At 41.5% G+C, this 16,936-nt stretch overlaps 1 protein-coding gene across 2 annotated transcripts in view; it reads right to left on the reverse strand.

The window, feature by feature from the left end:
* mast1a (microtubule associated serine/threonine kinase 1a) overlaps positions 1 to 12,393 on the reverse strand; it is a 72,609-nt gene extending 60,216 nt beyond the window's left edge. Inside the window, exon 1 of one of the 2 annotated variants that reach the window (XM_070974329.1) lies at positions 11,207 to 12,393. In XM_070974329.1, the coding sequence (XP_070830430.1) occupies positions 11,207 to 11,245 (39 nt within the window). In that variant the 5' untranslated portion in view covers positions 11,246 to 12,393. The remainder of the gene's footprint in view (positions 1 to 11,206) is intronic. The other variant, XM_070974337.1, reaches the window with a different exon arrangement.
* Positions 12,394 to 16,936: the final 4,543 nt, after the last annotated feature.

Below are 16,936 nucleotides of genomic sequence, written 5' to 3' on the forward strand. Positions count from 1 at the left end.
TGTAATGTGCTGTAAGTGTAGTGATAAAATAGGTGTTAGCATAATCATTACTGTAATCTCTCTTATAAATACTGCAAACAGCAATTCAGTTAAAGACTGAAACAGATCAAACAAATTATACTGAATTTCTGATTACTTAATGAAGAAGATGTAATTTCATGAAAAGCCTTTCATTTTACTCAACTCAAAATTTTGGCTTCCTAAATAATTGCTGCGAGACCATTAAACCTTTGACAGATTGATTTCAAAACGATCGAAAGTATTTTGGAGCACATTCAGTCTGCTGACTCTTAAAACCATGAGGACACATATTTTGATCTCCACGTCATAAATAATGAACTTCTACAGTTAAACCTTAGCATCATCATTAGCACATAACGCTAGCATCCCAGCAACAAAGTAGAGCTGAAGAAAAACATTTCAGTGTTTGACCTTTAGCCTGTTTACTGGACTTTAGATTCCTGCCTGCCCCTTGGTGGACTAGTTTGCTTGCGTTGGACTGCGTGCTACACTTTCTCGGCCAGTCCTCATTTTATATCATTAAAGATCACTGAACTGCACCAGATCGGCCTCTGTTGTCTGCATTTGGGTCCATCCCTTGTTCCTTTACAACAACTTGTAAATAACAGCATCAAAATGTAACCGTTGAAGTGCAATCACACAAGACGCTGCTGCATCAAATGCAACCACCTCGCCGCTGATAAGTCCCAGAGAGGGCAGAACAAGAAATCCTGATGGATGCTGTGGTTTAGAAAATACATGTTTCACACACTAACATCCAATATTTGGTAATAAAATGGATCAAACAGAGGATAGGATGAGATTAATCTGCAGACAGTTTTGTGATGTCTGTTGATGTTGAGTGTACGTGGAAAGCAGTTTGAAAACTGATCCGTCCTACAGTAAGTGCTCAGAGGCTTCAGGAACCACCAGGCTGAGTGCAGCCAAAGTCAATTTAAAAAAATGGCAGTGCTATATTTATGTTATATATATATATATATTGGAACACAACAACAAGGGCCCTGATGTGATTAGGACCTACTGGGATGAATCTGCATGGTGCTTGTTGCCCATCTATTCCCAATTTGATCGTCAGGTTTGATCAGGTTACCATGAAATTCTATTGTCAGCCTGTGCAGCGCTTCTTATCGAGCCATTTTCTACTGCCCAGTGGCTCCGCTAAAGAGATAGTTATCATTAATTGCACACAGCAATGTCAAAAAAATGAGAGGAATCCAAGCGACAAATCGCACCAGGGTCAGGAGTTGACAAATCCAAACATGAGAGAAAAATAAGAGAGTGTAATTTGCTTTGCAGAGAGGAATTTCATCCTGTTAGCTGAGGGCAGTCCTGAAATGTCTCTCTCACACACACAGTCTCTTTGTCTTCGTATAAGTAAACAAGCATTACAAAAACCAAACAAAGTCGAGCTGATGAAACATGACTTGACAGCTGGAGCTCTCATCTCCAAACAATCTCACAACAAGCTTACTACCCAAACTCACCCGATTCGCTCTCCAGCACTGTGAGACTCTTAATACTCACACTTCATAAAAAAAACAATAGGGAGCCGATGAGCGGCAGAAACCCTACTGGGCTGTAAAGACGCACTGTGATAAGTTAGAACCTGTCTTCCATGGGCACGCTGAAGAGATCATAATCATGGAGATCGAACAAGTGCAGCAGGTGTGCAGTAATCACATAAATATAGAAGCAGCTAATTCTGCTCTGCCCCAAACTGGAAATAATACTGGAATAGTTCTACATCTCAGGAAAAAATGATTGGCTTTATTTTGGTGAGACTTAGCTGAGAAGATTGATACCACCCTCATGTCTCTGTGTTACGTATGGGGGTCAAGCCGGGAGACAATTAGCTTAGCCTAGCATAAAGACTGGAAGCAGGGGGAAACAGCTAGCCTGCTCCTCATTGTTCAATAGTCTGCTTACCGTTACCTCTAAAGCTTGCAAATTAACATGTATAACGTAACTATGCCTAAAACCACAGACTGTTTTCTTTACATTTATGCTTGTGGACACAGTAAATAACAAGATTTAATGTGCTAATTAGCAAGCTTTAGAGCCGCTGTTACTGCAGGTGTGTTTTTAGCTTTGAACAGAGCCAGGCTAGCTGTTTCCCTATGTTTTCACTGTCTATGTTGAGCTAAGCTAATCGTCCCCTGGCTGCAGCAGCATATGTAGTATACATGTGTGAGAGTGGTATTGATCTTCTCATCTGACTCTCTAAAAGATTTTTCCCAAAATGTCACATTAAAATACACCTGGGACTGGTGGACTGACATCACCCATCATAGTGACAGTAATAGCCAATGAGTTACATCATGAAGAGGAAGTGAGCTCTGCCAGGGTGACTCAGAGAGAGGCCCTGCAGGTGTCTTGTATGTGTGTGTGTGTGTGTGTGTGTGTGTGTGTGTGTGTGTGTGTGTGTGTGTGCGTGGGGTGACAGGGTGGCTAATGGATAAAAACCCCAACACCTGCTCCCTCTCCTCTGTCTCTGTCCGACAGACAGCTACTGTACGTGTTGTTGCCATGTTACAGGTCACTCCAGCGTTTCTTACACTCTCCTCGGTTCAATTGAGCACAACAAGGTGTGAAAGTTCTCAGCAAAATCCACTTTGACATGTATGCGTTGCAAGACTTAAAGGCAACAAAAATGTGCCTGGATGTGCATATAACGACATCAAGGACATTTTCAGTGAAATGTTTCAGCAGGACATAGAGGTTTTAAAGACAGACACTGGCAATTACCTTTTTAAAGCATGAACCGCTATGCATGAGCAACTTGTCAATGTAATCCAAATAAGGCTGCCAGACCTCAGGGAACACTCTTTCTTTTCGAAGACTAAATGTGATGTTTTTAAGGGCGACACAGCAGTTCATTTCTAATAACACCCTGTTATAGGAAGAGGCTGCTATACAGTTTGTGCTGACACATAAAGCTATTTATAAACTAGCTTTTTTTTTTTAAAGATTGCTTTCTATGTGTATTAATGTTCATTCCTGTAATTTTTGCCAGTGTGTTACAGATATCATGCCGGAAAGAAAAGATGCACAAGAAGGTGCACTGCAAAAAAAACGAGCTTCAATTCCAGCTCTGAAACACATTTATGCAGCTCCTATGGTGTGAAGTGTGTGCTTGCAGATGGGCATAATAGAAGACTGGACAAGAGGTCTGTGCTCTCTGTGTGCCCTCCTGATCTGACCTCTGTTTAAATACCTTCAGTGCATTTGTCTTCATCATTGTTATTAAGATTGACCAGCCTCATGTGTTTTACACGTCAGAGTGCAGCTACAATCCTAACATAAACCGTCTAAATCGCACTTACATTTCTATTTTATCAATTATTTACATTCACACTTTCCTATTTTGGCAAAAGAGGCAGTTGACATTGTTGGCCATTTTAGAAAATCATCAAAGCTGATCCTGAACTGTGGACAGATGGTGAAGTTGGTGGAATCAGTAATGCTAAATTCTATCGCATCAGAAAAGCACAAGATGTGACATGACAGAAATATACAAGTAATCATAGGCCTGAGGTCATTATATGTGACTGCTCACCATTAAAAACCATTTCCTGTCTTCACGGTTACACATATGAATGTCTCGACGCATACTATGGTAACCCTCATGCGCACACACACACACACACACACACACACACACACACACACACACACACACACACACACACACACACAGTGCAAACATCACAATACATAAATATCTGCCTGTGGGAAAATAGGTGGGAAAAGTAGAAAGGTGTGATACTACCCCAACTCACTCACACACACACGCAGGCACGCACGCACGCACACACACACACACACACACACACACACACACACACAAAACAGATTAAAATATGACAGAACTTTCTCCGTCTGACAAATAAAGGTGTCACACGGTTATTTCCATGTTTTTCTCTCTTGGTTTATTTACTCAAGGACAAAACTAAGGCCAATTGGAGACCAAAGAAAAGAAAAATGTTAATATGCTGCAGCTCTGGGCAGAGTGCTGATGCTTCTGCTCTGCTTCTACTGCCAACACTGACAGCAGATTGGGAGGCAAATGTCACGCAGAGCATTCTTCAGTTTAGTAGTTTCACTCAAAAGCTTTGAATTCACTGGTCATTACACTGAGGTCGAAAATAACTTAATGTCTCATTGACTCACACTCTTGTCCTATATTACTTTCTTGTTTCACTGGATCTAGTTTCAAACTTTAACAAGTGCTATTTTTTCCTTACTTTGTCCATTTTTGTCTGTTTTGGGGATTAAGCTGGGCTCAAGCTTTTCTGCTTTATAGACGTCTGGCATGATAATTCAAGCCCAGTTAAAGTAGTTCAAATATTTGAAGCTATTCCCAAATATATTCTGGCCCAGATCTGTTGCTTTGATGTACTCTTTGCTCTCTCAGTACAAAACTTACCCTTTCTGTATAATACTGACATCAGAAGGACGTGGTGAGGCAGAACAAAGCAGTGGGCACGACAGTGAGTGACAGGACTTGGCAAAGAGAGCTGGATCTTCTGCAGTGATCACACTCTTATCCCTTGTGCTTAGCATATTGGAAATGGGCACGCTGCCCAGAACAAAATATTGGACAAATTATGCTTGTGTGTGTGTGTGTGTGTGTGTGTGTGTGTGTGTGTGTGTGTGTGTGTGTGTGTGTGTGTGTGTGTGTGTGTGTGTGTGTGTGTGTGTGTGTGTGTGCACGCGTGCGCTTGTGTGTGCAGACGTGTATTGCTCATGTTGTGGGGACATAATTCTGCTTACACAGTCACGTAAATCATTAGATTTTAGGGTGACGACCTGAGTTAAGTCTCCAGGAAATGAATGCAAGTCAATGTAATGTCCTCTGAAGTGATGGAAACACCACTCTGTGTGTGTACTCAATACTCCTACAACACAATGGGGTCAGACACATTGTATGACGTGTGTTTGTTTGTGTGTGAATGAATGCACGAGCATATGGGTTAATTTAAGTACGCTACACACACCTACCACCATTCGAGGCGGCGGGATCATCTTCACCTGAGATGAAAATGACTCATCTCAATGACACACACCTTCCTACAGTGGAATTTGAATGAAAATAAAACGGACTGGACGGTGCCACTGATCCCAATCACTGTGGGTGATCTAGTCTCTCTATTCACTGTGTTTTTCATAAAGTTAAATGGGGCCTGTTGCAGCAAAGTGATTGATTTAAATGTTTTATATGAGTACTGTAAACACTTGTATTTGAATATTAAAACCAAAGCCAGGGGCTTCTCTCCTCCCCGACATTTCCTTCCCTGTCAACTATCAGATAAAAGCAAAAATGCCAGGCGCCCCTATAGTGGCCGCAGGTTCGACTCCCGCCCTCTCTCTCATCCCTTCAGCTGTCACTGTCATTGAGGCTAAAAAGCCCCCCCAAAAAATAATAATTTTTAAAAAAAGCAAAAATGCCCAAATAAACTATAATCTTAAAAAAAGAAAGCAAGGGAAGAAGTCAAATGTGATCCCTGGAAATGATCTGCCAGTTGGGTCATGTCTCGGTGCCAGAATGAAAGAGCTAAGAGTGAGGACGTGGGAGGGAGACGTGGACTGAAAGACGGGTGGACAAAGGAGGTGATGATGGTGAAGGAGGAATAAGAAGAAGATGGTTGTTGTGGAAGTGAGGGAGAGAGACAGAGAGAAGAGCAAGACTTCATGGCTTAACCTAACCCTTAAGGATGACAGCAGGACCGATCAATCAGGATAACCACTGACTGCAGGAGGCCATGAGAGAGAGACTGTCCGTCCAAGAAGGACAGCAGTATCAGGTGCTTCAGTAAGAGCCCCAAAACTACATCGGTCTCCGTTCAAGTGACAAACGAGCTTTCTCGTGATTATGACAGGAGCAAAGGAGGAAGTCACATGACAATGAGACTTTAAAACCGGAGATTTCCTATTTCCAAATTTTTTGGGTTAAATAAGCATTTAAAAGTCAGGAAAGCATCTTGGTTTGGGTTAAACTGACTATTCTATCATGGGTAGGGGGACTCTGTCATCATGGTTACAGCAATAACCACATGGTTAAGATGACCTGACTTCCTCCTTTGCTCCCGTCATTAATTCCTACAGCCACTAGAGGGCTTTGTCACTTGAACGTGAACATACTTGAGTGTCATTTGAGGCGTTGGCTGAAACAACTGATGCTGTCACTTTTTCTTCCTTTTTTTGTCAAAAATAACCTGATTAAAAGGTACAGTATTTCTTCTCTGCCACGGGGTCTCTCAGTCAAAAAAGTTAAAAAAAAAAAAAAAAAAAAAAAAGACAGTTTGACGATGTTGAAGTACTGTGGGATGATGGGAGTTCATTGTCAAACAACAACAAACTGCCAATTAAATGAAATGATCACAAACAACAAAAGGTAAAGTATTAAGTTTGATTCATGCCGTGTTCAGTCAACTGACATCCTTCCTCACTCTCTGAAATATCATCTGATGTCTCTCCTGTCGCCAGCGGAGGCGAACAAACGTAATAAACTGTTACCTCAAATAAGCTATGGATTTCTCTTGAACATTGATGGAAAGATATGGGGTAATGGAAGTACACAACGCAACAAAATATATAACACAAGTCAAGTCAGTTTTAGGTATTTTAATGGGTAAATGTTGAATATTGTGCAGTTAACATTAGAACTTTGTCAATTTTACCACAATTCTGAACTGAGGACAAAGTTTCTGTCAGTTTGTGTTATGACAACAGTGAAGTGGTGCAGTCGAGAGGTTTGGCTGTTTTTATTGAATGAATTAATGAGAAAGTCTTGATTGTACTCATTCATGATAGCAATTGCTTAAAGTGTTGAACAATCCAAATGACACTCAAATCGCTCTTGGTGTATGGTGTCCTCACTCATAAACAACCAATAACATCATCTGTATGAGACACAAACATGCCACACATGAACACACACACACACACTCCTCTCCCCCTCCCTCCTCTATCTCTCTGGTGTGAAAGTAGATCCAGGCAGTAAAGAGATCCACATAATGTAATACCCACTTAAATGGGGTCTAAGGCAGCCCACAGCTGCTGCCTGCTTCGAGTCTACGCTGACCCCACTCCTCCTCCTGGTCTCCAGGCCTTTCAGCCCGTCCCGCTGCTGGTGGTGGTTGGTCTTCCTCCCTGAGGGCACACAGGGCTGTTAGGCCACCATTAGTCCTGCTAATGGGCCTGACAACTGCGCCACATCCTCAGCATTTAGACCCTCTCTGTCTGAGATATGGATATCGACCACTTGAATGGAAATGGAGAGTAGGGGCAAGAGGCAGGAGTCAATTTGATATGGACATATAGGCATGAATGTTATGCACAAACACACACAAGAAGCTTGGCGCAGCCACGGTACATTCAACTGAATGGCTGGACGCAAACATTAACGTGCACTCAGCATCTGACTCCCATCAAAAGTCTGACTCACCAGTGAGCTCCTTTTAAGGGAATGTGTCCTTTCATGTGTGTCTATGTGCAGGTGTGTGTTAGAGTTGGGCGGTATCCAAATTTTGATACCGTCAAACTTTCCCCACATTTTCCCGGGGTATACGGTATTACCGTGACTAATTAAAAATCACTTTGCAGGGCCGCGTGACATTCGCGCAGTTCAGACGGTCAATGCTCACGCGAAGAAGCACCAGTCCTAACTTGTAGCATACCAGAATGACGGGGAGAAACTCAGTTAAAAGCCTCTACCAAGCATTGTCACCCAAACGACACATAATTCATACCCCAAGAAATTATATGCGCATTTAACGACAAACACGAAAATAGCGCACGTCAATGGCACTATCTGCTGATTTCACCACTTCACGCAAACCACCAAAGCCCGGTATCATATGAAAGAAGAGAGTCTGATGATCACGAAGATGTCTGCCTCCACACTGTACAACGAAAACTCGGCGAGCTAGAAAAAAAACTTTGCTAAATCATAAAGTATGTCTTACCTTTGCTGTTTTGTGGTCAAAAGTTATATTCAGCCCGAAAAAACGCTGCTAATGTCTCCTCCTATGACTCTGCGTTAGTTTGAGATCAATCACGAATGTCCTGCTTGTTTACATAAAAAGGAGAGGGTTTCTAGATTGGAGGGAGCGCTCTTCATGCAATAACCTATCTCTGGGGTTACTTCCTTCTGGATCGTCATTGGTGTTTCTATGGTGAATGTGGGCGGGTCGCAGGGTGTAACTACGTAGTTAGTTTCAGCGCTCCGTCTCATAAAAGAGCAGAGTGCTCACAGAGGACTCTGCCGAGCGGCCCGAAGTGTTGTTTAACTTTTATTTGCTTTTCGTATTTTTATGAGAGCTAAGAACAATAGCAAGCAGAAAAAAGGCTGAAAAGGTGTTTTCAACAGAGTTTCTCCGTGTGCTTGGACGAGATAACGGCACTCTGCCCAGACGAACGCCTGGACATACCTGTGTTAAAACACCTGTAAAACTGCCCAGGTTCTTTTTGTAGCATTTTGCACAGTCACCTGTTTCTGGAGTAAAAATTCAACCAGATACATTGAACGGAGAGGACTTCATTTTTGTTATGACGATGCTACAATTATGTTAGACCCTTATAGACCTATATGCGCAGCATTTTTTTTAATGACGGTAATGAAACTGATACCGTTGCTATTTTTTAGATACCGCGGGATACCTTATTACCGGATTACCGCCCAACCCTAGTGAGTGTGTGGTTCTGTATCACATTCAAACCTTTATGTTGACATCAAACTGTCTCCTGTCCCCCAGCCAGGCAGCCCCTGCTCTCCATTTCCACTAACGGTGTTCATATCCAGGTCTGAATTTCAGCTACAATTAACTTCTGAGAAAATATCTCAATCAAAAGGACAACAGCTCAGCAGAGAGACGGAACATCTTCAAATTCACACACTCAGCTCTGCCAAACTTTCAGTTCAGCATTAGATGATTCCTGAGCTGGATTTCATGTTGTTGTTGTTTTGTTTTTTGGGTTTTTTTTTTTTTCATTTCACATTAATAAAGTTCCACAAAACCATCTGAAAATCTTTACCTCTGTGATATGTGAGATCTGTGCCTGATATGAGCAATATTGTGTGTGTAAAAACTAAATTTATAGTAGAGCTGAAATAATTAGGTGTTACAGTTGTTTAATCAAACAAAAATGGGAAATATCCTCTGGCAAATTATTGTGAATGAAGGCACCAGTGTGTAAGATTTAGTAGGATCTACTGGCAGAAATGGAATATAATATTCACCACTATGTTTTCATTGGTGTAAAATCACCTGGAAATAAAAGCATCGTTCAATACCAATAAATCCCACATGCTGGACCGCTAAATATCTGAAGTTTGGATTGTTGGCCAGACAAAACAAGACACTTGAAATCGTCACCTTTGGGGATGTTTCACAATTCTACATTTCAATGAATAGCGATTTAGCGATCAATCAAAGAATTCACTTAACTGCAGCTAGAGCTAAAACTTTTTATGTAATAATGTCAAAAATTAGATGTTTCTAGTTTAAATAAATGTACATTTATGCTGGTTTTCTTAGTTGTATGTGATTGAAATATGAACACCACTGGGTTTTACACTGGTGTTCATACAAACAAGCTGCTTGAAAATGTCGAATTGGGAATCTTAAGAAGCATTTTTCTCTATTTTCTGTTTTTTTAGAGAACAACTGTTTACCTAAGACAGTGATCTGCAGACTAATAAATATAATAAATAATCATTGGTTGGAGATAAGAAAAAAAATGCTCCTTACTTCCTGGGCAAACTACTGGAGCTTTCCCTGCATGTTTAACAGCTATAAGCAGTTATGAAAAGCCTTAGTGTAAATGTCACTTCCATACACATGAGGGGAATTCTTCATCAACAGTTCAATAAGTACAATTCAATGAAGGTGGAACTGGTGGTAGAGGGAGCAGACAGTCTTGTATTTCTGAAGAATGGAGAATAAATTGACACCTGGACTAACCCATTCATCATAACATCTTTAATTTAGTGTCTGCTTTAATCCATCAGGCTTTACAACAGAGTCCAGCACCTGTGAGAGAGGAACCTCCAAGCCTGGCAGTGTTATTGCTGCATTTTACCAACTGAACAACATGTGTCCAATTTCTCTTGTCTTCATAAAAGATGAGAAATCACCTTGAGCATACTACCTCACCATGAACTACAGCAGGGTACTTTTAATGTGAAATGAACTTGTGAAAACTCACAGGACTGACAGATAATGCACAGTCAGCTTTGTCTGCCTCACATGATTACGTTCACCCAAGCACTCACCACACAGAGGGAAGCACTGAAGACAGCTTCTTCCAGTGCCTTCCTGTGTCTGCCGTGATGTACTACATAAAGGCTAAGTGACGAGCCTACATCATGCATATGTAATAGGATAATGTACTCAGTCTCTTTAAGTCGTCCAAACTGAACATATGACTGGTTATTACAGACTTGATGATTATAGAAAAAGCTCTGTCATCCACTGCACTTATTGGGACAACATATTAAGGAAGTTAGTCTACTGTTTATACCAAGGTAGCTTTCCCTATTCGTAACCTTAGTATGAGTGAGTGCATTGGGCCCTTGTGATAATGTTGCACATCAATGAGCTGGACTGATTTATGGCGGTATTAGATTTTTTTTTTTTAATGTTTTGCATCACTTTGATGAGTACCGTGATTTGTCATTTTTTAAATCCATGAACCATTTCTCACTTAATTTTGAATAAATTTTACAGCATCATGTGTATATTGATATCGCAAGACAAACTGGCAGGTACTGTGATTGAGGTTTTCAGTGCCAATCGACTGATTCCACACCTTCTGCTGATGTCTAACAGTGTAACATGTTTATATGGTCTTCAGCCTCTTCATGTTACATTCATAGATGCACTCATGGCAATATGTTTCCTGGGGCTGGAGATCTCATTCATAGTATACATGATTTAAATGTGTTGAAAAGGGTCTGCACGTGTAGTAAACTCATTCAACGTACAACTGATTTATTTTTATGATTTATTTATTTACACCCTTTATATCTATGCGTGCATGAACGAAATCTCCTTTAAAGGGTATGTTCCAGTGAAAAATGCCTCAACACTTGATTCTAATTTATAAAAAAGAACTATTATTCATCCACTTTTAATGACATGATCCGTGTTTGTAACAAGGGGGTTAAAAAACAAGTTCTCACCTGCAGCCTCCGTCTTCGGATGATCCCAGAATCATCCATGGCACGTGTCCGGGTTCGCACCTGTCGGGGGTCTCGTGGCTCCTGTGGTTTTCAGGTGACGAGGCGAGAACAATCCCCACTCTCGCGAGGCTTTCAGGGACCCAGCACGGCTCGTCAATTCACCGCTAGACCGGAATGCTTCCCGGAGCCGCTTTTAACATCGTTCACCAGCAGAAATAATGGCTAATTTTCGGAGGACAAGTCTGTGCTGTTATGGCCGGGGCGGCACATGACATCATGTGGAAACAGTGATATATGCGCTGTTTCTTTCCCGTCACAAAAAATTAAAAACTACAAATGTGAGCAAAGTATTAAAAAAGTGGCGCTCCTGAGCTCGACCCCGGCCAACATCGCTTGTTGACGGGACTGACAGAGACTACTGACGAGGCTGCACTGTGGTGGGAACTGCTGAATAAGCGAGGCTGCACGGTGGGATCAACAGAAGTCCAGCTGGGAGACAGAGAGCAGACCCCCCGAACAGCCCAGACTGTCAGACCGAAGCGTATCACAGCACAGATTAGACAAGTTTGCACACATCTTCACTCCAAGACGTCACGACTCCAAACAAAACCAGGAAACTACAAGTAGCTCATTGCACCAGCACCAGTCAAAATCAATCAATCCATCTACTGTCATCCTTTAAAAACGCTTCGATCGCAATGATCCTCTGTCGGACTACGACCACCTCGCTGCAGCAATCCGCTTCAGGTTACAGGAGTCCACATTCAAACACAGCGTGTGTGCTGCGGAGGCACCAGTGCATGCATGAACGCGGAGTTGACTGCATGCACGCTGGCCATTGATACACAGCTCAAATCTGCACCGTGTGACACATCCATGCGCTGTCAGAGCTTCTGTGCATCGAAAGAGGCGCGATCAATGCGAACCTGCAGCCACTCAGTGTCCATCTGCTGACAGACACACGCATCGGCACTGAAAGCACGTTGATAACTTTACGTTTTCGTCCTCTGGAAGGCGGATTTGTCCGTTTTCCGTGCACTCTCACAGGTATAAGATGTCTTCACTCTCTTCTTCTCTGGTGTAACGTTGCTTTTCTCGCGAAAAATGAGCGGTGGTTGCTACACAGGCTTCGCTCCATCCTCGGCTCTTGCCACCCACTTCCTACTACCAACGACGTTTAACCCCTCAGCGACCAGAGGCTTTGTTTTTGCATTTACCATCAGATGTATGGAAGTGGTTTTTCATAGAGCCGGTAATTCAAGCCTTCATCATCTGCAAGAAGCCATGTTTACATAAATCAGTCACATGAAACTGCAAAACTATTTCAAAGGCAAATAATATAATATTTGATAGCTTTGGGAGATGCTGAGAAACTATTAGAGAAACTGAAAGTGTGAGTCGATAAATCATTTGGTCTCCAAAAAAGCAAATATTTTAATAATCAGATAATCGCTTCAGTAATTTATCAAGAAAAAATTGTGAAAAAACAAAATGCAACACATTCTCAGGTTCATTTTATCATATAAACTAGAAAATTAAATTTGGGGGTTTTGGACTTTTCATCAGATGAGTCATTTGAAAAAGTAACCTTGGACTCTGGGAAGCGATTTTTGGCTTGAAAGAGACCAAATGGTTCATTAATTCATGGAGAAAATATACAGTACACCTGTTTGGAACAATTCACCAGTACAGGTTCATTGGTAACGGGTGATAGTGTCATGATTGGGTGTAAAAGGGGCATCCTGGAAAGGCTCAGTCAAGGATGGAGCGAGGTTTTCCACTTTGTGAACACACGATTGTATGAAGGATTTAACTACATGGGCTCAGGAACACTGTCAGTTCATTTGCAAATGATTGCATCCTGTTTTTATTTACGTTTTACACAGCATCCCAACTTTTTTGGAATTGGGGTTGTATATCAAGCAGTGACTAACAATTCTTTTCCTTACTGATTAATCTGCCAACTTTTTTTCTCCATTTATTGATTAGTTAATTGGTTTAGAAAATGTCAGAAACTGAAAAATGCCCATTTCAATTTCCCAGAGTCCAAGATGATGTCTTCAAATTGCTCATTCTGTCTGATCAACCATCCAAAACCCACAGATGATATAAAAAACTGAGAAAAAAAAAGACAGCACTCTCCATGGGCTTGACACATCAATTAACATGGTACCCAACCTATATGTTTACAGTTTGTTTTGTGAGTTACTTAATTACTCCAAAGCCATGAAGCACTTTGCTTTGTCAAGATGTGTTTATGCTGCCCATGGACTGTACATGTGCCTGGCACACATAAATGGACGTCGTCTAACTGAATTAACAGTCAGCACAGCCTGCCGTCATGCTTCCATTGCTATTCCAATGAAAAATGGCATCAAGCATTATGCATTATTCAACATTCACACCTGTCACACATGGGATTCACTGCCACATAACATTTCACAGCTCCTCACCCTTCAGTTACTTGCATCCCTGATCCAAATGTTAATGAATGAACGCTGGCATAGAAACAAATCCCCACTGTGGTGATTTTAAAGAGAAAGATCTTCAGTGCTGTTGAAATATTAACTGGAAGTGCACGTCTGCTGCAGGTCTAATGTTCATAGCAAGCGAAGCATCCTGTCCCCGCTGAGTCTGCCAACAGATGTAGACGTATTGCCAATAAAATGAATACACTCCCTGATCAATACTAAAGGAAAGTCACTACTAAGCAGTAGTAATCACTGATTATACTGAAACGTTGGAGGGCAAAGTCCATCACCGTGTTCACATAATGTGATGTGTTTGCCAGGATGATGTTTCGCTGTTAAACATTCTCACAAGAAGGAAAGCAAGAAAAAAGAGAAATGTTGGTCAAAGGTGGCTGGTGGGACGGATCAATGTGAAGAGAAAAAAACACACAAGAGGCCAGGCAGCTGGTCCGGCTCCAGCTCCAGGATGGAGGGAGACAAGAGGGAGACTAAGTGGCTTTTAGCATCGTGGCCTTAATGTTCCCCCGTCTCTCTGGGCAGACGGGGCACACAGGCTTTAGTCCCTCTCACCCTGTGATTTACTGCTGACAGATCAGTGTGGGTTCAACCTCAGCACCCCATCACCTCCACCATCACTTCAAGTCTCTCACTCTCGACCATGTGTATCCCAAATGTACGAGGTGAACTCCGTCATCTAATGGTGTAACAATGTCATATGTTAAAAAGAGGACCTTGATGGTTTGAGGGCTGCAGCAGTTAATCTGTGGATTACTTTTCTAGAATAATCAGTTCATCTCTTAATCTATGAATTGTCAATAAATTGCTCATCACAACTTTTAAAAGCAAAAAACGAGGTCCTCAGATAGCTTACTCTATCAAATCAACAGTCCAAAATGCCTAAAATATTTTTTATGTTTTTCTACATGATGATGGTGATGAGTATTTTTAATCAGTTATCACAGTGGATGCAGATTCGTTTTATGTCTATCTGGAATTTAATTAATGACTAATCCTTTCAGCTCTATGGTTCAGTAAAGCAAAGGACTCAGTATTCAGTATCCGGCTTTCCTTAATAAAAATCCATTTTAACTTGGCTGTTTAACAAGTCTTACAGCTTCTGGAATAAAACCAAACTTCCTACAAGCAATCTGGAATGCTTTCCAGATGGCATATCTTTAAAAAGGCATTAAGAACAAGTGTGGGGTCACTGACTGCATTTTGGTGTCTATGTTTTGCCACTAATTTTAGAATGGAGGTTAAAAAAGTGGGATGTCTGAATTATGTTGGCAGTGCAGATGATCCCGAGCCTGTTTCTCCAAAGGCATCTGCATTCCCAAGTAGCTGTACTTGTATACTCCAGTGATTTATTATTGCATTCAGATAAAGGTCGATCTTATGGTCTCTGGTATGAGTCAATCTCCAAAAATACTGGATCCTACATTTCCCATCTCAGTAGCATCTTTCATTAAACCATCCCAGCCTCCTGAATGGCCACTAGTAACGCAGACGACGTCAGGCTTCAAGCCTGAGCTGATGACAAAACAGTCAAATGCTTTGTTAAACTTTGTAAAGCTCCTTTTAAGAACAATAGAGGACGTAATAAATCTGTTTTCATAGGCTGAGCTGAGCTGAATTTCATTTATTTAGTATTGATACATTTATAAATGATCTAACGCATCAGTCCATGATGAGAGCTCAAACAAATATGCTTCAGTGGCTTTTAGAACACTGCACTAAAACCACTAAAACCTCCTATTAGTACTATCATGCTGTTTGTTTAATGGCTGTTGTTGTCTACCCTGCCTATAATGTGCTGGACTGGACAACTTGGTGAATTCATATTAAACATGTTGGCCTTTTTAAAACTCTGATTGATGTAATACTAAAGAAAGCATAAGAATAAAGTGAAGCCAAACATGCATTGGTGACAGCAGGTGAAAAATGAGGTTTCTCAGAGTGACCCAGTTACCAGCTTGTCTGCCTTCTCTTGCACATTTAGCCTATGCTGCTTTTCTTATTAATATTAAATAATTAATGAAGGCACATGAATTTTACATCTTTTTTGTTCATTAGGTGCTGTGAGATTTGGGCAGGGGAGGAGGCGGGAGCGTAGAAACCTCACGAGCCATAGTTTCTACAGATGAAGACTTTTTCCTATTGCTCTGTGCAAAAGCTCTCAAAAATGATGTCACCCTTTTTCAGAGGATGCCTCGAGGGAGGTCACATGGGGTCAGCTCTCTGCAGCCAAAAGCTTGGCAGGGTTGGGATTTGGAATATGCCTGCCGCATGTGCGATCCCATTTCCCGTCCTGGTAAGCCCATCTCACAAGAGCCACGTCAGCTCACATCTCTTCATAGACTGCAAGTGCCTCCCCCTGCATTCACATCTGCTCTGTGTGTGCGTATGTGTGAGTGTGTGTGTGTGTGTGTGTGTGTGTGTGTAGGTTGACAAAAGCAGTCAGCATTCCCCCCACAGACACAAACTGTAACGTGGGCATTATTTTAAGGGAAAGTCTTCTCTCAGTGATTAATTACATCAACCTCTGTGTGCAGGTGCTTTTAAGACATACAGGGAGTGTGAAAAATAATATAACACACCTGGAAAATTCAGACAGTTGAGTCAAATAGCCCTCCAATAAATACTACCTCCTTTCAGCATGTAGCACGATGTCAGGGAGGTGCTGGCTTAACTCTGTGGTTACTTGGAGGCCAGAGCTTCTGGTGTTTTGTATGGGGTTTTATTGGATTTCATCATATTAGAGCCACAATTAACAATTATTTTCTTTCAGGGTGGCTTCTTCAAATGGTTGTTTTGTCTGAAAACACAAAGATAAACAATTTACCTTCATAGACGATGAAAAAACTAGAAAATACTGACATTTGAGAGACTGGAACCAGTGAATTTTTGACCTTGTAAATAATTCAAACAATGAATTGTTTATGAAGATTGTTGCAGATAAACTTTTCTGTCAGTCGACAAATCCAGTGATTATTAAACTATTCTCTGCATTGGGGAAGCTGAGATGTATTGAGATAAGACATCTCGGCAAAGTGGCTTTGCTAGCATCACAGTCACAGTGCATCAGAGAGTACGCCCATCACCCACCAGCTTCAGAACCAATGGACTGATCGATTAAGTGACTAATAGTTTCATCTCTACATCGTATAATGTGTTTATAAGTCTACCCAGCTAAACACAGGGGCAGGGATAAAACAACATGGACGCATGACAGTATAATTCACTCCAAACGCCCCTGAGG

The sequence above is a fragment of the Chaetodon trifascialis genome, chromosome 2, assembly GCF_039877785.1.
Source record: "Chaetodon trifascialis isolate fChaTrf1 chromosome 2, fChaTrf1.hap1, whole genome shotgun sequence".
NCBI lineage: Eukaryota > Metazoa > Chordata > Actinopteri > Chaetodontiformes > Chaetodontidae > Chaetodon > Chaetodon trifascialis.